The sequence below is a fragment of the Narcine bancroftii genome, chromosome 2, assembly GCF_036971445.1.
Source record: "Narcine bancroftii isolate sNarBan1 chromosome 2, sNarBan1.hap1, whole genome shotgun sequence".
NCBI classification, from domain to species: Eukaryota; Metazoa; Chordata; class Chondrichthyes; order Torpediniformes; family Narcinidae; genus Narcine; species Narcine bancroftii.
In genome coordinates, this window is record NC_091470.1 from 10,549,119 (window position 1) to 10,575,292 (window position 26,174).

Consider the following 26,174-nt stretch of genomic DNA (forward strand, 5'->3'; position numbering starts at 1 on the left):
ATGGGAGGATAAGCATATTCAAACAATTTGCCGTAATATTAAACTCCGGCAGAAGCTCTGTGCGAATAAGGAAAAGCAAGGGATAGAACCTGATCCACATCGTATTTGTGCCATGATAAGGAATGGCAACGATCCTGATGTAATTGATGATTGGGACGGGAATATCTGGTATGATGATAATGGTAATAATGCAGATACCCCCCGGCATGTGCCTGGCATACTCCCCTCTCCCTCCGCTGTTCAAGCCCACCCCGTAAGGCAGCGGACTTCCCAAGCAGACGAAGGCGAAAGGGGGGATGATGTAAGTGTAGAAACTGAAGGGACAGGTGCCCCGATATCCCGCAGACCCAGGGGAAGGCTCCCAAACCCCTGCTTATGCTCAGTGGGCTCCCCCCTCAACGGGATGGTCTCAGCAGCCTCCCATCCCTTGGGTAGAGGGCCCTATGTGCCAGAGTGGGAACAGGGGTCGGGAACAGTCAACAACAATACGTGACTTCACTATAAAAGAGCTGGCCGCCATTGGAGATCGATTTAGGCAAAAGACAGGAGAAACTTTGGCAGCCTGGCTTCTGCGTGTTTGGGAGCAAGGGGGAGGTAGCATATACCTGACCCCTGAGGAATTGTTGGGGTTAGGATCATTAACTACTGATATTCGAGTCACTGCCGAATTACGTGGCAGAAGGAGAGATGTAGACTATTTGCTTGCTACCCTAGGAGAAGCCCTGTTACGGGTGTATCTGTCACCAGTAGATTGGGATTTGCATTTGCAGAACCATTGGGGCACACCCCAGAGGAAGGTATAGCAGTGATTCGCCAACAGGCCATGGCCTCTGCTTTGTATGCGGGGCGTCTAAGGCTGTGGATGCATGGGGGGAGCCCCGATGAAGAATTATTCACAGACGGAATGCATACCCGATTGGTTCGTTCAGCCTAACCTACCATACGGGGATTGGTCCTGTCCGTAACTAGTCCGCTAATTGGGCACCTCGTGTCTGAGGCGGTGCATGCCCTATCTGGACTCCAAGAACTGGAGTTGGGAGGTAAAATCCACGTACAACCCAGGTTAAAGCAAACAGACAGGATGAAAGGAGAGGGGCTGCTGTTAATAATGGACTGACCAGAAAGGACCTTTTTCTAACTTTGTTAAAGTTAGGCGTATCTAAAAGTGATATTGATGGGAAACCTACTGCGGTCCTGTATGCCCTTTATAAGAGGAAGGCAGGGGAACATCATCCCCAGCTGCTGGGTCCTCCTAGCCCAGCTGTGCCTTCTGCTCCCACTGCTGCTTCTATCGAGTCAGCTTCTCCTGCCCCAGTTACCCGTGATGAGGTACAACAATGGGTTAAACAGGCTCTTAAGGATAACAATAGCATGTGGTCCTGGAATCCCCCGAACCCTTCTGAAGCCTGAAGGTGTGGGCAGGATTCCTGTGTCTACTCTACACGGCGCACACACGGGTGGTGCTGGTCAGATCCATGTTGGGTCAGCGTGACAGCAGTTATTAATGTCAGGTACAGATTAGTGTAATATAATTTCTTGCATCAAGTGTACCTCCCAACACAAAAACTAATAAATCCAACCCAGAAGTTTCAAAAGTGTGCTTTAGGTGTGGTGTGGAGATTGGAACCTTTATCCATTCAACCTGGCTGTGTACAAAGGTGAAATCCTTCTGGGGACATTCTGAAAAAAATTACAAAGGTGGATTTTCCACAGGATCCGGAATTGTACCTTCTGGGGAACATTATGGACATGTGTTTTAAACTGACCAAGTACCAAATTCAGTTTGTGACGGTCTCCTTGGCGGTAGCCAGGAAATGTATAGCAGTCATGTGAAAGTTCAACTCCCAACTAAATATTACACGATGGACTATGGAAATGCAGAGCTGTATTCCCCTGGAGAAAATCACGTACAGTTTAAGGAGGAAATATGACATATTCGTTGGGGTGTGAAAGCCTTATCTGCAGCATATAGGTATGCAGATGTAGCTACAGCCTTTCCAAATAAAAGAAAGGTAAAAATCCGTACTAATACTGGAATGATTGAGATAAATGCAATGGGTGGTGGCACAGGTGATGTGCTCTTGTTTCATATTATTTTCATTTTACTTTATGTTACTCTGGGTTTATATTTGGTTCCTTTAAGGGTCTGTAGCTCCATAGATTTTTGGTTCTTTATATTTGTTTAACTTACATAATATTTTCCTTGTGGTATTAAGGTATAGGAGAGAAGGTAGAGGGGTAGGTGGGGGGAAAAATGGACTCTGAATGTAATGTGATTTTGCAGCAGCCCGCGCACGGAAACACAGACCGGCCTGCAAAATGGCTGACGAACACAGCTGTCATTCCAGGTGATCTACGCAAGGCAGGAAGACGGGGACTTCTGGCGGGAAGGTAAGCCAATCTCAGGATGGTGCTCCGATGATGGTGGGCCCTGACGTCAACACCTGGGGCCCATATAAGCACAACAGCCAAAGAAGTAAACTAGTCTCATTCTTCTCCACACTCACAAAACGAAACTCTACAATATATCATTGCTGAGAAGGTTGTACTGTTGGTTTAGATTTGTGAGAGTCTTGGAAAATCAAAAATAAAATATTCAAAATAAAACAAGTCACAACATTTGGTGTTTTGTGGCAGCATCACAGGGCAAACATTCATATAAACCACCTTAAAACAATAAATAAAAATAGTGCACGAAAAGTCAAAGTAAGGCAGTATCTGTGGATCATTGATTATTCAGGAATCTGATGGCAGTGGGGAAGAAGTTGTCCTTGTGCCGCTGGGTGCTCATCTTCAGGCTCCTGCACCTTTTTCCTGATGGTAGCAGAGTGAAGAGGGCATGGCCTGGGTGGTGGGGGTCTTTGAGGATAGAGGCTGCTTTTTTAAGACACCGCCTCATGTAGGTGTCCTCGATGAAGTGAAGTCTGGTGCCCATGATGTCGCAGGCCGAGTTAACAACCCTCTGGAGTTTTTTCTTTCCTGAGTGTTGGCATCTCCGCGTAAAGGATAAAACCTTGTGTTTTTTTAATTCTTCATTAATTTGTGCCTGTCTCTTTAAGAGACTAATGTTTGTAGTGTTACCATAGTGACTGTGATGTCATATGTCATAATATCTGCCCAGACTAATTATTATTCTTCAGGATGTAGAGAAGGCATGAGCACAAGAAATTTTTCATTGAGTTGTTTCTCCTTAAATACCTTTTTGTCTCTTTAAATGTCATTTTATATCTCTTTAAAGTTTGAGCTTCTTTATATATGCTTTATATCTCTATCATTATACAGTAAATGCTTTGTTATTCATTGTTATGAAAGTCTTAATGCAAAGCTATACAAAATGATTATCCATTTTATCAACGAATTAAAACTACATAAAGCAGCAGTCACAGAGTTGGATTTATTGGATTAAAGAAATCGAAATTTGGAATATCGTACCTCATGCTTTTGGAAAATGATACTTTAAAATTAGGATATATTAGAATAAGTGTCATCTATATTTTGATTCAAAGAAAATTTTGAACTTTGTTTGGAAGAAAGGCTCATAAAATTTGTCAAAAGAATTAACATCTTAATTTAAAGCAAATGGCATCTATGGTGTAATAATAGAATACTCCAGAAACCATGAGAACCTGTCTGTAAATTTTGCAGTTTGAAATTGAGCCAAGGTCTGGCCAGACACCTGTGACCTTGAAAAGATAAGCCAGAACTCTTATGGCAGAATTGGCAGGAAGCCCATGAAATATTATAAACAATCACAGATAAGGAAGCTTGTGTGCATATCGACAGAACCAAGTCCATTCAGCCAGCAGCAACTCTCTTAAAGGGCCAAGTAAGATTCAAAACCTGTTTACAGTTCCCAGGAACCAGGAGAAGCTAGGTTGCAGCATGAAGAACCCAAGATGGATAAGAAGAAGTCTCTTTGGGCTAAAGACCTTGAGCAAACAGCTCCTCTCAAAGAACTGTTTGGTTGTGAGTTGAGCCAGCAAGGCAGACCAACAACGCTTGGCAGGAGGTTGGAGCCAGTAGCCAAAGAAGAAGCGGCTTTAACTATCAAGCAAGAAGAAGACTCTGTCAAGGCACTGCAGGTTTCATTAGCTGGCTTAAAGGTTAGTGGAACTGGGACAGATGAATCTATGTTGCAAAATCCCACTGGTGCTGAACCAAGCAAAATGTAGAAGATAGAGACACAATTATCAGTATCTGAAAGTTCAGATGTGAAGCCTGATGATAATATTTCCAAGGTTATGGGATCAGGGAGATCTTCCAAGTCTTCAAAGGCATCTAGAGCAAGTACAGCTTCACATGCTTCAAGCACATCAGCTATGTATGCTAAGGCACAAACAGATTTGGTTACTGTCTGTGCTCAACAATAGTGGTTGGAGAAAAGATATGCTTTAGATGATAGGGAGGTTCAAATGAAGATACAGCAAAAAGAACAAAATAGATTATTGAATAGACAAAAGAAAACATTAGAGCTTGAGGAAAAATGTACTGTGAATATGGCCAAAATGAAAGCATTAGTTCAGGCTTCTGCAAGATTTGCCACTCAAAGTGACATATTCAAAAGGTTAGCACCTAACCTTCCAGCAGAGCAATGGGTAACGCAGCCACAAGAAACAAATCTACTCAAGCAAGGAGCCACGGGTGTCGCTGCTAATGCTCAAATGACAATGACCAATCAGATGGAAAGAACTAGCGACATTCAATCTCTCTAGAGCGCACAACCTAAGAATCTTCCCGAAAGGAGATTACTTCAAAAAAGTTCAACCCTGCGAGTTAATCGTACTTAACCACTGACGTCTCTTCATGTTGCTAGAGAACCAGCTACAAGTCAAGGATCTCCACCAATGCCATCATTTACAACCAAAGGATTCCCATCAATGCCATCACTTATAACTCAAGGTTCTACACCTATGGCACTAGTTCAAGATCCATTTTCTCCATTTACCTTAATACAACCAGTCTCAAGCCATGGTGGACAAGACAATATATCACTCATAGCAAAACAAAATGAAATCTCTGCTCTGTTAGCACAACAACGTTTACCTAAGAAGGAAATTCCAGTTTTTAAATGGAGATCCATTACAATATCTGACGTTCATGAAATCTTTTGAACATCACATTGAAAGTAATACTAAAAACACTAAAGATCGTCTTTATTACTTGGAACAGTAAACTGCAGGACAGGTGAAGGAACCAGTCAAAAGTTGCCAATATATGGATCCAGACCAAGGTTTTAAAGGAGGCAAAAGAAAGAAACAATTGATCTTTATCAAGAGTTAAAGGAGATCTGCAATAAAGGAGGTTTCTTCCTTACGAAATGGATTAGCAACAGTTGAGATGTGTCGGCTGTTATTCCTGAGACAGAAAGAGCAAAGGAGATAAAATATCTATAGGAGTGCAATGGAGTACTCGAACTGATGTTTTGAAATTCAAGATTGTTTTGAAAGAATGTCCTTTAACAAGAAGAGGCATTCTTTCGATCATATGATCCTTTAGGAATATTGGCATTAGTAATATTAATAGCCAAGAAATTTCTGCAAGAATTGAGTAGAAAGAAATTTGAATGGGATGAAACAATACCAGAATCCATCGCACAAAATTGGAGGAATTGGATTGAGAGTGTTAAAATGTTAGAAAGTTTTGAAGTCAATGGATGTTTTAAACCAACAGACTTTGGAATGGCCACATTTGCTCAGTTATACCACTTTGCTGACTCAAGTGAGGGTGGTTTTGGACCTGTCAGTTATTTAGTATTATGAAATAACCAAGAGCAAGTGCATTGTGGATTTGTAATGGGAAAAGCCAGAGTGGCTCCATTAAAGTCAGTCACCATACCTTGAATGGCATTGACTGTCGCTACTATGCAAGCAAAATGGACACTATGTCAAGAAGAAAATTACAGATGAAGTGAGCAGACTATGTTTTTGACTGCTTAAGTATGTAATAACAAAACCACAAGTTTTGTACCTTTGTGACTAACAGATTAAGTGAAATCGAGAAGGTTTTGTATGCTAATCAATGGAGATATGTTAAAATAGTGGATAATCCAGCTGATAATGGGTTCACGAGAATCAAAGTTCAATCTTTTCTGAAGAGAGCCAACACATGGGTATCTGGTCCTCAATTTCTTATGCGATCTCAAGAAGATTGGCCTCAAAATCCGAAAGAGTTAAAAGAAATTTCAATGTAGGATCCTGAAATCCAAAACACTAATGTAAATACTATTCAAATATCTATCAAAAATTATCCAATCACTCAATTAATTTGCTATCACTTTTTATAGTTTTGTTTGAAAAAGGCTGTAGCATGGATTCTTAGGTTAAAAACCATGCTTTTAAATCATATCAAGAAAGAGAATCTGAAGACTTGAAAAACCCATTACCTAACAGTTGATGAGTTGGCAAATCCTGAATTGGAGATAATTCGTTTTTAATCAGAAAAAGGTGTTTGATAACGAGATATCAAAATAGAAGAAGAATCTGAATGTTTCAAAAACAAGTTGTGTTATCAGAACTGCATAAGAAATATTGGATATTTGATGCGTCAACATTGATCAAAAGAATTATATCAAAATGTGTTAATTGTCGATGTGCAAATGCTAAACCTGGACAACAACAAATGGTGGATTTGCCAAAAGACAGAGTTTCACCTGATGAACCCCCATTTACATACATAGGAGTCCTTTCCCATCACCCAGGGACCCAAACAGCTGAGGCAGATTGACTTGCACTGTATTCACTCACCATGTTATCTCCCCAACACTGAAGAAATCAAGCTTTGATTGGGATATTACTTTGTGGAGGACCTGTAGTCAGCCTGCAGTCCTGAGCTTCCCATCGCCTGCCACCTTAATTTTTCATTCTTCTCCTAGCCTGACCTATGAGTCTGTGGCCTCTGGTACTGACACAGGGTGGCCCAACATAAGTATGGAGAACAGCACCTCAATTTCTGTCTGGGCACGATGCAGCCTCATGGACTCGATACTAAATTCTATGATTTAGATAATGATTTCTCAGACAGTATCAGTCATCTTTCTCCAATGTTCACTCAATTCATTTTTTCCCCATATTTTGTTCTTTTTTTCTCTTTGGGAGCAGGGTCTGACCTGCCTGGCATGTCCTCCTGCTCTGTATTTCACAATTCCCACATTCTCTTACCTCTGTTCTTTGGTCAATGTTCTAATTCTCTCTCCCTAACTGCTCCCATTCACTCATCAACCAGACCAGCTTGTTTACAGCTTATCCCATGGCCACCTCAGTTTTACTGAGGCAAGCCTGGGAACTTAACATCCCAGGGTATACGATATTTAGGAGGGATCGGCAAGAAAGATGGTGAGAGAAGGGACCGACACGATTGACAGGAAGGATATTAACTCAGAAGATGCGGAATCTATATGGGTAGAACTGAGGAATAGCAAGGGGCGGAAAACGTTAGTGGGGGGTGGTATATAGGCCTCCAGATAGTAGTGTAGAGGTGGGAAGACATTAAAAGAGAAATTAGAGAAGCGTGCAATAAGGGAACAGCTGTCATCATGGGAGACTTTAATTTGCATATAGATTGGACTAGTCAAATTGGTAAAAATACTGAGGAGGAGAAATTCCTTGAATGTTTACGGGACAGTTATCTAGACCAATATGTCGAGGAACCAACTCGGGAACAGGCCATTTTAGATTGGGTATTATGCAATGATAAGGGGCTAATCAACAATCTTGTTGAACGAGGCCCTTTGGGTAGGAGCGATCACAATATGATCGAATTCTCACTCGACATGGAGAGTGATGAAATTAAAACCGAGACTAAGGTCCTGAATTTAAATAAATGGAATTATGATGGTATGAGACGGGAGTTGAGTAAGATTGATTGGGTGGTGTTTATGGGGGAGTTGACTGTGGATAGACAATGGAAAGCATTCACAGATCTAATGGAGAAATTGCAAAAATCGTTTATACCGGTTTGGCATAAAAATAAACCAAAAAAGGTGAACTCAACCGTGGATAACAAGGGAAATTAGAAACAGCATTAGGTCCAAAGAGAGAGCATATCAATTGGCCAAAAAAAGTACCACAACCGAAGACTGGGAGCAGTTCAAGATGCAGCAAAGGAGGACAAAGGGATTAATCAAGAGAGCAAAAATAAATTACGAAAGTAAGCTTGCGGCAAATATAAAAACCAACTGCAAAAGCTTTTATAAATATGTCAAGAGGAAAAGATTGGTGAAATCCAGAGTAGGTCCTTTGCAGTCAGAATCAGGGGAATATATAATGGGGAATAAGGAAATGGCAGACCAATTAAATTCTTACTTTAGTTCTGTTTTACAAGAGAGGGTACAAATAACCACCCAAGGATGTTGGGAAACATAGAGACTAATGCAAGGGAGGAACTGAAAGAAGTCAGTATCTCTAAGGACATGGTCTTGGAGAAATTGATGGGATTGAAGGCAGATAAATCCCAAGGGCCTGATAATCTACATCCTAGGGTACTTAAGGAAGTGGACATTCAGATAGCAGATACTTTAAGAATTATTTTCCAGAACTCGATAGACTCAGGATCAGTACCCATGGATTGGAGGGTAGCTAATGTTACCCCACTATTTAAAAACGGGGGTAGAGAAAAAGCGGGGAATTATAGGCCGGTGAGCCTTACATCAGTAGTGGGCAAAATGATGGAATCCATTATTAAGGATGTAATAGCGGAGCATATGACTAGCAGAGAAGGGATCGTACAGAGTCAACATGGATTTACAAAAGGTAAATCGTGCTTGACAAATCTATTGGAATTCTTTGAGATGGTGACAGGTAAAATAGATGGGGGAGAGCCAGTGGATGTGGTGTACCTGGACTTCCAAAAGGCCTTCGATAAGATCCCGCATAAACGACTGGCTTTCAAAATCAAGGCTCATGGGATTGGGGGCAAAGTATTGATGTGGATTGAGAACTGGCTGGCAGGTAGAAGACAGAGAGTTGGGATAAATGGCTCGTTTTCTGAGTGGCAGGCGGTGACCAGTGGGGTGCCACAGGGATCTGTACTGGGACCCCAGCTGTTCACAATTTACATTAATGATCTGGATGAGGGGATTGGATGGAATATCTCCAAATTTGCAGATGACACTAAGCTAGGAGGGATTGTGTGCACTGAAGAGGGGGGTCAGGAAGCTCCAGTGTGATTTGGATAAATTGAGGGACTGGGCAGATACATGGCAAATGCACTGTAATGCGGATAAATGTGAGGTTATCCACTTTGGTCATACAAACCGGAGGGCAGATTACTATTTGAATGGCAATAGATTAAGAGATGGGGAAGTGCAGAGAGACCTAGGTGTACTTGTACACCAGTCTCTGAATGCGAGCATGTAGGTACAGCAGGCAGTTAAAAAGGCAAATGGTATGTTGGCCTTCATATCAAGAGGGTTTGAGTCTAGGAACAAGGATACCTTACTGCAGCTGTATAGGGCCTTGGTGAGACCCCACCTGGAGTATTGTGTGCAGTTTTGGTCACCTTATCTAAGGAAGGATGTTCTTGCAATGAAGGGAGTGCAGAGGCGATTCACAAGGCTGATACCTGGAATGGCAGGAATGACTTAGGAGGAAAGATTGCGCAAATTGGGATTGTACTCGCTGGAGTTTAGAAGATTGAGAGGGGATCTCATAGAGACCTATAAAATTCTGGCAGGACTGGACAGAATGGATGCAGATGGGATGTTTCCAAGGATGGGAAAATCCAGAACCCGGGGCCATGGTTTGAGGATAATAGGCAAACCATTTAGGACCGAGATGAGGAGGAATTTCTTGACCCAGAGGATGGTGAATCTGTGGAATTCATTGCCACAGAGGGCAGTAGAGGCAGGTTCATTAAATCTATTTAAGAGGGAATTAGATCTATTTCTTCAGTATAAGGGTATTAAAGGTTACGGAGAGAAGGCGGGGACGGGGTACTGATCTTTAAGATCAGCCATGATCTCGTTGAATGGCGGAGCAGGCTCGAAGGGTCGAATGACCTACTCCTGCTCCTATCTTCTATGTTTCTATGTTTCTACCCTATCCAAGACATCCCACTTTCCCACTCTCCCTGCAGCTTTGTAACCTTTTTTCTCTCCTCCGCTTCGCAACGGGTCTCCACCTGTCCTTCTTCCCACAAACGCTGCCTGACCTAGACATACATACAGCACAGTTACAGGCCCTTTCGGCCTACAAGCCCTTGCCATCCAGTTACACCCGATTGACCTATACCCTCAGTACAGACTAAGACCATCTGTAAATTGGAGGAACAATAACTCATCCTCTGAAGGCATTTGGAATGTTGGCCATCATAAATCGGAGTATTGAATTCAAGAGTAGGGAGGTTATGATGAAATTGTACTAGGCATTGGTGAGGCCAAATTTGGAGTACTGTGTACAGTTTTGGTCACCAAATTATAGGAAAGATATAAACAAAATAGAGAGAGTACAGAGAAGGTTCACAAGAATGTTGACAGGATTTCAAGGTTTGAGTTAAAGGGAAAGGTTGTGCAGACTAGGGCTTTTTTCTCTGGAGCGTGGAAGATTGAGGGGGGACTTGATAGAGGTGTTTAAGATTTTAAAAGGGACAGACAGAGTAAATGTGGATAGGCTTTTTCAATTAAGAGTGGGGGAGATTCAAACTAGAGGGCATGGTTTAAGATTGAAGGGGGAAAATTATAAGGGGAACATGAGGGGAAATTTCTTTACGCAAAGGGTGGTAGGGATGTGGAATGAGCTTCCGGCAGACGTGGTCGAGGCGAGATCATTGGTTACATTTAAGGATAGACTGGATAGTTACATGGAGAGGAGAGGACTGGAGGGGTATGGACCGGGTGCTGGTCAGTGGGACTCGGAGGGTGGGAATTTGTTACGGCCTAGACTAGTAGGGCCGAACTGGCCTGTTCTGTGCTGTAAGTGGTTATATGGTTATATGAGTGGGCACCCTCCAACCAGATGCCATTTATATTGACTTTTCTGGCTTTCATTAAAACACCCTCTTTTCCTGATCTGCCTCTCCATTCTGTCTCCTTTCGCACAAACACGATCAATTCATACCTCATCCCTTATCATATCCAATTAACCACTTTTGATGGTCTAGATTTCTCCCCATTATTTTAATTCTGCGACTTTCCAAGATTTCCTGCTTCTGGCTTGTGCTTATTCCTTGAAGGGCTCGGGCCCAAAAAGTCACCAATATATCTTTGACTCCTATGGACGCTGAAAAGACCAGCCAAGGTACTCCAGCATTTCGGAGTAGTTTTAACTACACCCCCAGTACATTTTGAAGAACCATAGAGTATTTCCAGCTTTCTTTTTTAAGATTTGCAGCATTTGTAGTCTTTTTTATTTTAATGAGTTGGCACTAGCTGGGTGTAGGTCTGTGAATGCTGATGAAGCCAGGATCCTTTTTCCAAGTGACTATTTTTCACTACCAATCCAAAATAAATTCTGACAGGAAATTGAACCAGCCATACCAAATAAGGTCCAGTCCTTTCAGAACTTCTTTAGATACTAGGAGTGGCCAGCAAGCTTCAGAGCAGGTTGATTTTCACCTACCCAGATTAAGAACACCAAAGGCAACAGAGGTACCCCAACTAACACCAGCTAATTAAATCCAGTCAAATCTCTGACTTTATAGAATGGCACAGTCATGGAGCCTTCACTCACTGGATGTTACAAGGAAATTTAATTATAACATTTATGGGCAGTGGCCCATTTTCCTGCAGCCTTCTCAACTCATTAAAGGTTTACTTTTTCAAACCCTTGTTGACTGTCATTTTGGATGATTATGATTGGTTTCCGTGGATTGCTGGTCAGGATTCTACAACACACCTTTTATTCAGTGGATGATGACATCAGACTTCTACTAGCAACTGATTTTCCAATCATTGGATTAGTTTCATTTAACACAGAACATTACAGCAAAGTTACAAGCTCTTCGACCATCAATATTATGCTGACATATATATACCTACCAAAATAAAACCAAACCTTCCCTACCTCATAAACCTCTATTTTTCTTTCATCCATTTAACCTATCTAAGAGTCTCTAAATGACCCTATAGTTCCAGCCTCCACCACCTTCCGTGGCAAGGCTTTCCAGCCACCCATAAATCTCTGTGTAAAAAAATTTACCCTTGAAGTCTCCCTAAACTTTCCTCCCTTCATTTTGTACTGATGTTCTCCGGTGTTTGCTAATCCCGACCTGGGAAAAAAGGTGCTGGCTGTCTGCCTTATCTACGCTTCTCATGATCTTGTAGACATCTATTAAGTCATCTCTCATTCTCCTTTACTCTTTAAAGGATCTAACAAGCTCTCTAAAGGATCTTCTCTCTACTCCCCTTTAATGAAAACTGCCCTTGTTATGCCACCAGCAGCACCGTCTACAATCTCTTTCTTTCAATCGTGGATTATAACGATGCAAGACCATTAGTTTACTAATGTTGCCTCGATTATCCTGCAGTTTGCATTCAATAATTTTTTTAGAAAACATGAAAATATTTCCCAAAGCCTTGCATTCCTGGTCATTCCCCTCGCTTGGGAGAAGTGAGAAGTCCATGACAGAATACATTACATATGATCTATGCAGTATTCAGCTTTGGTGAGTCAGACAAATGTTTTGGCAATGTCTTAGCAGGGTGAAGATTTCTTACACGATTATGGGCAGTGCAGGTTGCTGCCACGATGACAGTTTGGCATAAAGAACCTGGGAGCAGGAAGAAAGCTTTCTGACAGGTATCAGTGAAAGCATCTAATATTCCCCACTAAAAAGATATTTTGCCTCAAGATTTATTTTATGGACATTCATTATAGCACTGGGACTGATATTCTAGACTTCTTTATACCTGAGATTACTGATTCTGATTCTGAGGGAACTCTTGTGCTGTTGGTGGCAATAAGATACTCCTATCTTCTCTTAGACAATCTACTATTTACAGAAGTGCGTGAACATTGGGCAATGTCTTACCTTGGCAACTGGATGTGCTTCATTCTGCCTCAGAGTGAGTTCCAGTTCCATCTTTCCTTCACAGCTCCCAATCTGGACTGGATCAAAATGAACAGCATCTGATGCTTTTCTCGTGAACTGAGGATGAGGTTCAGAAACAATCTTCGGGTTCCAACTTGGAGAAAGCTTTGGTTCCATTTCCTGTGAAATAAAACAACACCATTAGCAGATTGATTTATTCTAAAAGGAGCATATTATTCAGCCTTAGCTTGGAGGATGATATAGGCCTCAAATACGAGTTATCAAACAGAGGATTTGTGTTTCATTCCCTGTCAAAATGTGTTACCTGCACTTAGAAGGGTTATGCTCCTGGTAAAGTATTACCTGCCTTTGGTAGCAGTTTGCCTTGCAGATAGCACAACACGATTACAGCACTAACTGTAAAAGAGTTTGAATCCAACACTCTCTGTTGTACATTCTCCCCATGGCTGCATGTGTTTCTTCTGGGAGCTTCATTTCATAGAACCACAGAAAATTACGGCACAGAAAACATGCCCTTTGGCCCTTTTCATTTATGATGAACTCATTATTCTGCCTAGTCCCATTTCTATATTGCACCCATTCCATGTCCCTCCCTTCTTTGCACCTGTCCAAATTTTTCTTAAATGTTAAAACCGAGCCCGCATTCGCCACTTCATCTGGCAACTTGCCCACATTCCTCCCACATTCCAAAGAGACAGGATTAATAGGTTAATTGGTCAAATGGGTGTATTTGGGTGGTGCGGGCTCATGGATTGGAAGGGCCTGTTATTGTGTTGTATCTCTAAATTTAAAAAAATTCTACCAGCACTAAACAGGTTCAATTGTGATGCATAAGTATACAAATTTTGCTGTATTCCCTTGACTGAATCAGAACTCAAGGCCCAAACTGATATTGGGTGTTCACGGCCCATACAAAGGAATGAGGTCCTACAAAATGATTTTAAAGAATTAAGACTGCAGAATGGACCAAAGAATGTGAAACTGCGAAAATGTTCAAACTTCTTGAGAAAAGAATCTCTCTTCATCTTGGGCTAAATAGTCAACCCTTTATTCTAAGCCCGAGGAAAAAAAATTATTCAGCATCTACTCCATCATTTCCTTTCACTAAAGCACATGGCTTCAATGTATTATCCACCCCTCATTTTTCCTAACCAGTGCACACTGGCTAATAAAAATGAAAAAACTGTAGTTGAGGAAATGCAGAAATAAAATCGTTAGGAAATCCAGCAGCACAGAAGATTTAGCACCTCAAACCAAAGACCTTCCAAGCACTTGAAACGCCAACACATAATAGCCACCAATCAAATTCCAGTAAAAGGGATTTCTAAAGAGGGGCACTTAGAACAGCAGAGCAGAGGAACAGGCCCTTTGGGTTTTCAGTCTGCACCAACCATGAACCTATATTCTATCTCAAGATTCCTTTATCTATGTCACAGAGTAGAACATGTAATATTACACAAAATTGCTTCCCGCCTGTTCTATCTCTACCTATCTGTGAAGTGTTGTGTGCTGCATTTCTGCACCAATGCAGTGACTGAATGCATGTCTCTGTCATCCATGTGCCACTTTGAAAACCACCCATAGGGCTCTCACCTGCATTGGCGAAACCCTGGGTGAGGTTCTCGCACTTTCAGGGAACTCAAACCAGAATAACGAGATTCCACCCATCTGCAGGTTCTTGTGGGCAAAAGCTGTGGGGAGATGAATGCTGACATCTGGACATTCAGTTGCAGATTCATCACAGTATTCGATCCTGTAAGGAACAGAAACTCTTGAGAAATTACAGGGGCATTCAGAAAAATCAAGAAATAAATGGCACATCCAGAACAAAGCTCTTTATCCTGAGTTATAAAACATAAAATTACTTTAAAAAGAGGAGGAAAACAGGAAGGGTGAGTGGAGAGAAGAGGGAGGTAGATGGGTGCGAAAGGCACAACCTTTAATATAAAAGGGGGTGGTGACAAAATGGGGAATTCAGTCACCAGCAGAGGGAGAAGGGAAGGCGGATGCTGCATGGGATTGGGGTTTGGTGTAGTATATTGTGTTGCTTTGTTTTTTTTTCCTTTTTCTTCTTTTGTTGAAATCATTTCTTTTATCTGTCCTTTTTGGGTTTGTGGTCCTTGTTCTTGTTTTATCTTTCTAAGGTTTGTCATGGGCCCAACGGGCTGGAGCAGAGGGCTGAAGGAAAAAGGTTGGACAAACGATGGACACAGGGTAGTAGAGGTATGGGGGGAAAACACATCTGAGAATCCCTGAGGCAATGGCCAAAAGTATAAAGTACGTTAGCTTTAATGTTAATGGCTTGATTGGGATGGTGAAGAGAAAAAGAGTTTTGGCACACATTAAAAAAAAGGAATGCATTTAATGGAGCGGGAACACCAAAAACTAAAAAGGTGGGCCAGGTAATAGCCTCTTCATTCAGCTCAAATGCAAGGGGGGTGGCAATTCTGATAGGGAAGAGTGTTCCAGTGAGAGTGCAGAATGTGATTACAGACAGAACAGGAAGATTTGTAAATGGTGTACAGTCATATATATTCAGAATCCTGAACCTTAGTGAACTTGTACACCCCCAACTTTGATGATGAAAACTTCATACAGAACATTTTCCAGAGATTGGCAGAGGGAAAGGAAAACATTCTGGTTCGGGGAGATTTCATTTTTCTCTGGATCCTGTCCTAGATAAGTCAACAAAGAAAATAACCAAAAGAGACGCAGCATGAGGGAGCTGAACTTGATAGATGTGTGGAGGCGGAAGCATCCGAGGGAGAGGGACTATTTCTTCTACTCAGCCCATGTAGAGGGTAGGATCATAGAGGCTGAGTACACAGCTAGACTTTTCTCAGATCATTCACCCCTGACATTAACAATAGAAATGCCAGATAAACAGGAATCAGAATACAGATGGTGTATGCTACTGTTAAAGAAGCTGGAATTTTATAGTTTCATAAGAGTGCAGATAGATGTGTTCTGTGAGGCCAAATGTACGCCAGATAAATTCCTCCTATGGGACATCCTCACAATATATTTGAGAGGTCAGATAATTGGGTACAAAACAGTAAAAAAAAATGAGGGAGGTGGATGAATTAAAAAAGGAAATTACTCATTTAGAAAAGGATTCAAAGAACCATTACAGGGCTCAAACAAATCAAAACTTGAAATATAATACACTCCAAACATTATAGTATGGAAAAGGCCATAATGCAGTCTAACAAAAATACTATGAATTGGGAGAGAGAGCCCACAAAACCCTTTCCCGACAGTTGAGGACAGAACAGGCCTTAAGGACGATCAATGCGGTACAAATTGGGAATGACAGGATCACCCATAAACCAAAAGAGATTAATGAAACCTTCATGGAATTCTTTGAGGGTTTATACAAATCAGAATTGACAGGGTCTAATAAAGCCAGTGAGTTCCTGTCTAAATTAGAGTTAACAAATTTAGACCCAGAAGAACAAGAGAGCCAAGATCTTCCCTTTACAAAAGAAGAGATAGGGAAAGCATTGAATTCACTGCACACTAACAAGTCTCCAGGGGAGGATGGATTTCCACCTGAATTTTATACAGAATTTAAGGATTTATTGACGCCTCTCTATATGGAGGTGGTAGACCAGGCATTGGAGACTCATACTCTCCCAGAATCTTTTTCGACAGCAATCATTACGACGATCCTTAAAAAAGACGAAGATCCACTAATGCCATCTTCCTATAGATCCATTTCACTGTTAAACACAGTCTGTAAGATACTGCCAAAATCCAGGCAAATAGATTGGCAAAACATCTGCTAAAACTAATAAACAAAGACCAAGCAGGCTTTGTGCAAAAAAGACAGGCAGCGGATAAAACTAGCAGACTGTTGAGTATAATGCATTTGGCACAAACCAGAGAGAGGTTTGGCTGTGGCCCTGGATGCAGAAAAGGCATTTGACAGACTGGAATGGGATTTCTTATTCAAAGTGCTGAAAAAGTTGGGGGTTAGAGAAACCTTTTATAAAATGGATAAGGTCGCTGTACCATATGCCCAAGTCGAAAGTTGTGACCAATGGATAAATTTCTCCAGCTTTCCCACTGACAAGATCAAGTAGACAAGGGTGCCTGTTCTTCCCAGCCCTGTTCGTACGAGCCATTCGCCAGGATCCAGACATCATGAGTTTTAGAGTAGGCCAGGAAGAACATAAAATCAATTTATTTGCCGATGACATGCTGATATATCTGACATACTTAACAAACTCGTTGCCCAAGCTGCGCTCTGCACTGGAGGATTATGGGGAAATCACCAGCTATAAGGTCAATTGGGACAAGAGTGAAATTAAGCCACTTTCTAAGGGAGATTACAGTCATAACCAAGAAAACGGTTATTTAAAGTGGCCACAAACAGGATTAAATATCTAGGAGTCAGAATAGACAATAACTTGAATAATTTATACAAACTAAATTATACCACTTTGCTTGGGAGAATCAAGGACTTAAATAGATGGATGTCCCTGCCTATAACCTTAGTGGGCAGGATCAACTGTGTCAAAATGAATGTGTTGTCGAGACTTCAGTACCATGGCATTGCTCCAGGAACTCTTCCAAAATTTCCTCTCACAAATAAGAAACTTTTTATGGAATGGAAAGGTAGCCAGGGTCTCTATGGAAAAATTGACCTGGGATTACAGTCTGGCCGAATCACAGATGACAGACTTCAAAAAATACTATTGAAAAGCCAAGTCAAGATATATTGCATCACTCATTGAAGGGAGAAATGTACCATCCTGGGCCCAAATTGACCTGCACAGGTGAGAAAGTAGCAGAGGACTTCATTTATAAATAGAATGCTTAATTGTTATCTGGGAAAACAGGCAGCCCTATACTAAAACAAATCATCTTCATTTGGAATAAAGTTACCCAATATCCATGAACCAAAGAGGGGCTGTCCCCCAAAACGTCCCTGACTCCAAATAGATTAATACCATTGACGGTAGACAACAAGGTGCTGGACACCTGGCATTGAACTGGCATCAGGTGTGTAAAGAGAGGACTGTTACAAGCAGGGATATCTAATATCTTTTTAACAATTCAGGCTTAAGTATGATTTATCATATAAGACGTTCCACTGCTACCTTCAGATAAGATTTTTCTTGCAGGACAAATTAGGTCCAACTATGGTCCTACCAGCATGCAGTGACATAGAGAACCTGATTTGAAGGGGGAAACACACAAAAGTTTATCTTGGCAATGTATTTCTCGCTCCAAGCAGAAGGACCTAAATCAGGCCTTCATAAATCAAGGCAGAGGTGGGAGTTGGACCTAGGAATATAGATTGATGAGTTCTGCTGGTCTGACTTGTGTTGGACCAGTATGATTGCAATCATTAATACACAGTACAGGCTGGTGCAATACAACTTTCTGCACCAGCTGTACCTGACGCCGCAAAAATTGAACAGATCTCAACCAGAATTGTCAGATCAGTGCTTAAATGGAGCCTTTGTGCACACAACCTAGACATGTACCAAGGTGAAACCCTTTTGGGTGGAATTAGGCCAAGTCCAAAAAAAATCATAGGCAAAGAATTCCCACAGGACCCAGAGCTGTTCCTGTTGGGAAACATAATGGACTTGAGACTTAAGATGAAGCTGTCTAAATTTCAAATTCTGTTCGTAATGATTGTATTGGCCATGGCCAGGAAGTGCAAAGTGGTTTACCTGGAAATCTGATTCCTGCCTGAGCATTACTCACTGGAACACAGAAATGCAAAGCTGTGTTCCCCTGGAGAAAATTACTTATAACTTAAGAAAAAAGTGTAAATTTGGCAGCCATACTTAAATTCCAGAGGAGCAAGATTATAGTGTGGACCATCATGCCTTGCTGCCCTACCTTCCCGTCTATCCCTCAGTCAGGTAAGGGGGCGGGGGGAGATATCCATCCCATCCCAACCAAAAAAAGTCAAGAGAAGAAAACAGCCTGAGCACTGATCATGACAAACCCATAACCCTGATATACGTATAATACCTCCATTGTGAATGTCTTGAGTGTCATGTATATCTGTGGTTAGGTAAGTATTAAATATGGGGGTTAGGGAGAGAGGGTGATGAAACGAGCTTGAACTCTAGAAAACTGTATAAAATGGAGAATTATAAATTGTAGTCAATGCTGATATGGTTAACATTGACACTAATAATGCTGATAACTGAGTTTACGTTTAGAAAATCATAAATAAAATATTCCAAAAAAAAGTAGAGGAAAGGTAAATAATAGCTTTTGCAGCCTGGTCTGTCATAATGATGGTTCTTATTCCCAATGAAAGGCTCAGGCTCAAAACACTGGTTATCTTTCATTTCCCATGGATGCTGCTTGACCTGCCGAGTTTCTCGAGCACTTTTGTGCATTGCACTTGACCCCAGCATCTGTAGACTTTCATGTTTAATCTCCAATCCATCTGTTTTGAGACAAGTGTTGGCATTGGCTCCTAACCTGCAGAATTCACACTGCAAATGATGAATCTGCTAGATCAGGATGATGGAACAACATGCTTTAAAAATCCATGCTCTGGCCATACCCAATACTTGCCTTGCTGGCCAATGAAAAGAATCTGAGAGGTATTGTGCCACCAGCCTGTGGGTGGTTCTGCCAGATACCTTAGACACTGCAGCTGAAGCTGGACAATGCAAGCAGCCAAACTGGTGTTGGGAAATTAAGCCACATGATTTACCTCTGAATGTGAATCTCCAATGCGACTCCAGTTTTTGAATTCTCTGGAACATGCTCAATCCTGAGAACACTGTCTATAAATGTAAGCTTGACTCTTCTTAGAACTGAACAACAAAAAAAGCAGTATTATATGTTAGCTTCAGGAGGTGGGATGCTGGAAATAAATTCCTGACCAACATTTCCAATCTAACCAAGCAAGAACTTCGAAGCTGCCCCAATACAGTAAAGGAAGAAACATAGACTCAGTAAGTGCTGAGTTTATTCAACCTCAGCAAGAACATTGGTAGTGAAGTGCGGTTCAGAGTGGAGGGAGTGTCAATAAAGCTTGCAGAGTTCCAACCCCTGACCACAATCTTTCCATTGGGTGAATGAAGTCAAACTCACTGTTGCCCTCCCCCCACCCCCAATCACCATTATAACCCAATTATATGTTTATACCTTCTTCTTTTACGAGAATTTTACTCATCTCGAGGGAGACAAGTGCTGAAATTGCAGGGCCTCTGACAGATATATTCAAAATGTCCTTAGTCATGGGGGAGGTGTTGGAGGATTAGAGGGTGGCTCATATTGTCCCACTGTTTGAGAAGGGCTCCAAAAGTAAACCAGGCAATTATAGGCCAGAGATCAAGACGTCAGTAGTATGCAAATTATTTGAAGGATTTCTGAGATAAGATATATAATTACTTGGATCATCTGATTAAGGACAGTCAGCATGGATTTGTGTGTGGTAGGTCATGTTTAACAAATCTTGTAAAGTTTTTTGAGGAAGTTACCAAGAAGGTGGATGAGGGAAAGGCTGTGGGTGTTGTCTGTATGGAATTTAGTAAGGCCATTGACAAGGTTCCACATGAGAGGTTGTTTCAGAAGGTCAGGACACTAGGTATTCAAACTGGATTCAAAATTGGCTTGGTTGAAGAAAACAGAGTGGTGGTGGATAGTTGCTTCTCAGTGAATGATGTATGGTCTGTTTCGAGTGGTGTGCCTCAGGGATCTGTGTTGGGACCATTATTGTTTGATATCTATATAAATGTCCTAGATGATAACGTGGTGAATTGGATCAGCAAGTTTGCTGATGACACAAAGATAGGGGGCGTCGTGGACAGTGAGGAAGATTTTCAAAGCTTGCAGAGGGATCTGGACCAGCTCGAAAATTAGGCCAGTAAATGGCTGATGGAATTTAATGTAGATAAGCGTGAGGTGTTGGACTTTGGAAGAGTGAATCAGGGTAGGACATACACAGCAAATAGCAGGCCATTGAGGAGTGCGGAGGAGCAAAGATCTCTGGGAATACATATGCATTGCCCCCTGTCAGTGGCGTCACATGTAGACAGGGTTGTAAAGAAAGCTTTTGGCATCTTAGCCTTTATAAATCAAAGTATTCAGTATAGAAGTTGGAATGTTATGTTGAAGTTATTCAAGTCATTGGTGAGATCACACTTAGAATATTGTGTGCAGTTCTGGTTGCCCAGGAGCAGGAAAGATATCAATATGATTGAAAATGTGCAAAGAAGATTTACTAAGATGTTGCTGGGTCTTCAGGTGTTGAGTCACAGGGAAAGATTAAACAGGTTAGGACTATACTCCTTGGAACGAAGAAGAATAAGGGGAGACTTGATAGAGGTTTATAAGATTATGAGGGGTATAGACAGAGTAGATGTGAATAGAATGCTTCCACAGATTGGGGAAGATAAATACAAAAGGTTATAGCTTTAGGCTAAAAGGGGAGAGATACAAGAGGAACATTAGGGGAAAGTTTTTCACTCAGAGTGGTAGGAGTGTGGAATAAGCTGCCATATCTGATGTAGCGAATGCAGATTCAATCTCGAGTTTTAAAAATAAATTGGATAAATACATGGATAGGGGAGGTCTGAAGGGTTACGGAATGAGAGCCAGTCAGTGGGACGAGCTAGTTTTATTGGTGGCACAGTTAGAAGGGTCAAATGGCCTGTTTTCTGTGCTGTAACGTTCTATGGTTCTATGATAAGAGTACAATCTCATTAACTTTGTTCATGTACTTTAGTGATGCAGGATTGTTGGCCCGGGGATAGGCCCAGTCAAACCACCCCTACACTTTGAAGCAGAGTTGAAATGCTTGATCGTGGGTGTAAAACTTGGGTAATTTTATTCCAAGATGATAGTTTCTCCACTCACCACAGGAACTCAGCAACATTCACATCACTGCAGGCCAAGGCAGAAAAACAAGAGGCTACAGTGTAGCTGCTACACCAATAAAGGATCAGTGTTTGAGCAGCACTCCCAGTTTCCCCGACCATTACTAACCTGTTTCGATGGTTTCTGCAAACTTCTCGAGCCCCTCAAATGGCTGTGACCCTTCAGCTTGATCATCCGTCAGTCTCTGGTTGAGGCATTCCTTGGCCAGCTGCATACTGTCGGTCATAAAGCTGGACCAGTACATGGGTTCGGAGCCCGACACTGCCACAGAAAACCCACACATCAGATCATGGAACAATACACTGGCACAGCAACAGTCTTTCATAGCTCAACAACTCCAAGTCAAACATAGTTCCCTTCCTCTACCTACAAATTCTCTTATCAATCATTTTGACTGCCTAACCTTAGATTACTGATCTGGTCACCAGAAGGAATGGTTTTCTCCATCCATTCCATAAACACCTCTCCTCATCTCAAACACCTCTTTTAAATTAGACCATAAAAAATTGGAGCAGAAATAGGCCATTCAGCCCATCAAATCTTCCCTGCCATTTAATCATGAGCTGATCCATTTCCCCATTCTGCCCCATTCCCTAGCCTTCTCCCCTAAGCTTTGATGACCTGGCTAATCAAAATTTAAAATTTTATTTACAACAAATTAGAAACCATTTAAGCCCATGCCTCCCAATTTTTTCTTTCTTCTTTGGCTTGGCTTCGCGGACGAAGATTTATGGAGGGGGTAAAAAGTCCACGTCAGCTGCAGGCTCGTTTGTGGCTGACAAGTCCGATGCAGGACAGGCAGACACGATTGCAGCGGTTGCAGGGGAAAATTGGTTGGTTGGGGTTGGGTGTTGGGTTTTTCCTCCTTTGCCTTTTGTCAGTGAGGTGGGCTCTGCGGTCTTCTTCAAAGGAGGTTGCTGCCCGCCAAACTGTGAGGCGCCAAGATGCACGGTTTGAGGCGTTATCAGCCCACTGGCAGTGGTCAATGTGGCAGGCACCAAGAGATTTCTTTAGGCAGTCCTTGTACCTTTTCTTTGGTGCACCTCTGTCACGGTGGCCAGTGGAGAGCTCGCCATATAACACGATCTTGGGAAGGCGATGGTCCTCCATTCTGGAGACGTGACCCATCCAGCGCAGCTGGATCTTCAGCAGCGTGGACTCGATGCTGTCGACCTCTGCCATCTCGAGTACTTCGACGTTAGGGGTGTAAGCGCTCCAATGGATGTTGAGGATGGAGCGGAGACAACGCTGGTGGAAGCGTTCTAGGAGCCGTAGGTGGTGCCGGTAGAGGACCCATGATTCGGAGCCGAACAGGAGTGTGGGTATGACAACGGCTCTGTATACGCTTATCTTTGTGAGGTTTTTCAGTTGGTTGTTTTTCCAGACTCTTTTGTGTAGTCTTCCAATTACACCCAAATTAACCTACAACCTAGTATGTTTTGGAGGATGGGAGCAAACGAGCACCTGGGGAAAACACGCACAAACAGGGGTAGAACGTACAAATCCCTTACAGACAGTCCCAGATTTGAATCCAGGTCACTGGCACTGTAATACCAATGCACAAACCGCTATGCTAACCAGATTAATCTCTGCCTTAAATACACCCAAAGACAGCCTCCATAACTGCCTGTAGCAACAAATTCCACAGGTTTACCACTCTCTGTTCTAAGCAGACATCAGGGATATGTTGTTGTGCCTGGAATGCCTTGCCAGGGGTGGTGGTGGAGGCTGAACCATTAGGGGCATTTAAGAGACTCTGAGATAGGCACATGGATGAAAGAAAAATAGGTTCGAGGTAGGGAGGGTTGAGTCTTTTTGGTAGGAAACATTAGGGTTCCATGTTCCATCCTGAAGTCTCTTGTCCTAAAATCTCCCCCATGGGAAACAAGCTTTCATAGTCTTCTCTAGCCCAAAGAGAACATTCTTACTTTTCCAACCTCTCCTGTAATGAAAGTTCGTCATCCCACCGAACAATCTGGAAATTCTCCTCTATAACCTTTCTAATATCCACAGTGCCTAGAAATGTCACCAATACTCCAACTGAGGCCTAATAAAGCAGTGATATGTAAGGTTCCGGCATGACCCTGAATAAATTAGTGACTGAGCTGAAATGCTACTCTGGATCTAAAGCTAATATTCTTCATTTAAGTGAGAATGAAACTTAAAATGAAAAAAAATTACTTAACAACAGAGCAAAAACTGGACAGCTGCTTCAGCATCTAGTAACAACTGTTGAGGGATAACTGTTTCTGTAAAACACCTTCCCACTAGTGACATCAAATCCATGAGTGGGTGAAAAATTGGCACAATAACTCTCCCCATTCACCACTGTTAGATTTTGGATCTATCTACAAAACTATACATTCTATAAAGCAAAGGCAGAGCAATTCAATTTCATTGTCATTGCTTTTACATGGCTTGAAGAGTCGAATGCTTTTTTGAACAGTATATATAACCAGGTAAGAACGACTTGTTGCCAACCTACACAAATTACAGTCTAGGCTCTGCCTAAAACCAACATAGACATGGGTCAGTGGACAGCACTCTCACCTCACTCACAACTCTACTTGTGCACTTTGAGCTGACATTACTGCAAAACTGAAGGGGCAGTGTGGTGAGAGAAGCAGCAGCACCTATTACTACCAACAATAGCAACTTTAGTTTCAGCTTCTAAACCAATTCATTTTCTGCACTTAGACAGATGCAAACCACCTTATAATATTATGTGAAGAATTGCAGTAGAATTTTCTTGGGTAACCAGGCCTAAATTCCTCTTTCACAAGCCAAAACTCTAAAATTCCCTCCCTAAATATCTCCAACTCTATCAACCCTTTTTAAAGTTCACCTTAAAGCCTACAGAGTAAGTACAAGAAGGATGTAAGAGGTATGTTTTTCACACCGAGAATGGTGGGTGCATGGAATGCACTGCTAGCAACGGTGGTGGAGGGAAATACAATAGGAACTTTCAAGAGACTTAGATAGGGACATGGAACTGAAAAAAATGGAGGGTTATGCAGTAGGAAATTTCTAGGCAGTGGTTAAGTTTTTTGAGTAGGTTGTTAGGTTAGCTCAACACTGTGGGCCCACAGAGGAGTCACGTGATGGAGAAAAGAAGAAATAAAGTGAAGAAAACACAAAGTTCAAGAAACGCAGAACACAACAAATAAAAGATAAAGTTGTGGAGCAAAGAAAGAAAATGGCACCCAAGAAGGAAAAAGTAAAAACAATGGGAAAAAAAGAAGAAAAGATGCCGGAACAGAAAGGAGAAGGCCTTACCTGCACGAAAAAACAGGGAGCCGTCATGGAGAAAAGAGCCCGCTCCCCAAAGTTGGTGACGACCCTGCAGAGTCGCAACCTCCCGACCGCTGGACTGCAAAAATGGCTCTCTGAGCCAAAGAGAAATGCACAGTGCGCACACTAAGGAAAAAGAAAACACCGACGGGAAGGGGGCCCAGCTGAGGAGTGAACTCACACAGCGCAACCAGCTGAGAGATGCCCGACATCAGGGCTCTCAGCTGGAAGAGGAAAGCGACAGGAAAGGAAGTGATAGGAAAGAAGAACAGCAACAGGAGGCCCAACAGATAACTAGCCCAGAAGAAGAGGACCAACAGCAAGACACCATGCAAAAAAACGCCCAGCAAAGTGAGGCAAGCAGCTCAACAAGAAAGTCGGAAGAGACATGGATAAAAGGAAGAGAAGTAGAAGACACAAACACAGGTGCAGACACAGAAGAAGACCAAGCTCTGCACAGAGGAATAGAAGGTTAAAAAAAGATGGACAGTATATAGATTTTTTAAAATTTCAAGAACAAATGAGAGCATTAAAAGAATGGTTGACATTAGAATTTAGTGAAATGAAAAGTACAGAAGAAAAAGTGAGTAGAATAGAGCTGGTCATGACAGAAATAGGGAAAAGATTAGAAAATGTGGAAGAACAAGAAATGGCTGTAGAAATGGAAGTGAATGACTTAAGAAGAAAATTGGGAGACAGTGACAAAGGAAAGATGAAGGGATGAAACAAGAACGAAGAACATCAACAAACTACATATAAAGATGTAAAAATAATGTATAAGAGTCACAAAGTAGATTGATATAATGTAAAACTATAGTAGGCGAAACAACATAAAGATAGTGGGCCTAAACGAAGATGAAGGCGGCACAAATATGAAAGAATTTATAAAAGAATGGATCCCAAAGGTCCTGGGAACGACAGAAATCCAGGAAGGAATGGAAATACAAAGGGCACACAGAACACTAGCCCCGAAACCACAGACACAACAAAAACAAAGATCCATTTTAGTAAAATTTCTGAGATACACAACAAGA

The 26,174-nt window shown here is 41.9% G+C and overlaps 1 protein-coding gene across 16 annotated transcripts in view; it reads right to left on the reverse strand.

Moving 5' to 3' along the window:
- The window catches only part of LOC138753182 (autophagy-related protein 2 homolog B-like), a 245,827-nt gene that overhangs the window by 200,366 nt on the left and 19,287 nt on the right, over positions 1-26,174 (reverse strand). For all 16 annotated transcript variants that reach the window (XM_069915817.1, XM_069915816.1, XM_069915821.1 and 13 more), the window contains exons 4-7: positions 21,958-22,110; positions 19,679-19,781; positions 14,578-14,737; positions 12,964-13,143 (exon numbers count right to left, since the gene is read on the reverse strand). In XM_069915817.1, coding sequence (XP_069771918.1) covers positions 12,964-13,143; positions 14,578-14,737; positions 19,679-19,781; positions 21,958-22,110 — 596 coding nt within the window. The remainder of the gene's footprint in view (positions 1-12,963; positions 13,144-14,577; positions 14,738-19,678; positions 19,782-21,957; positions 22,111-26,174) is intronic.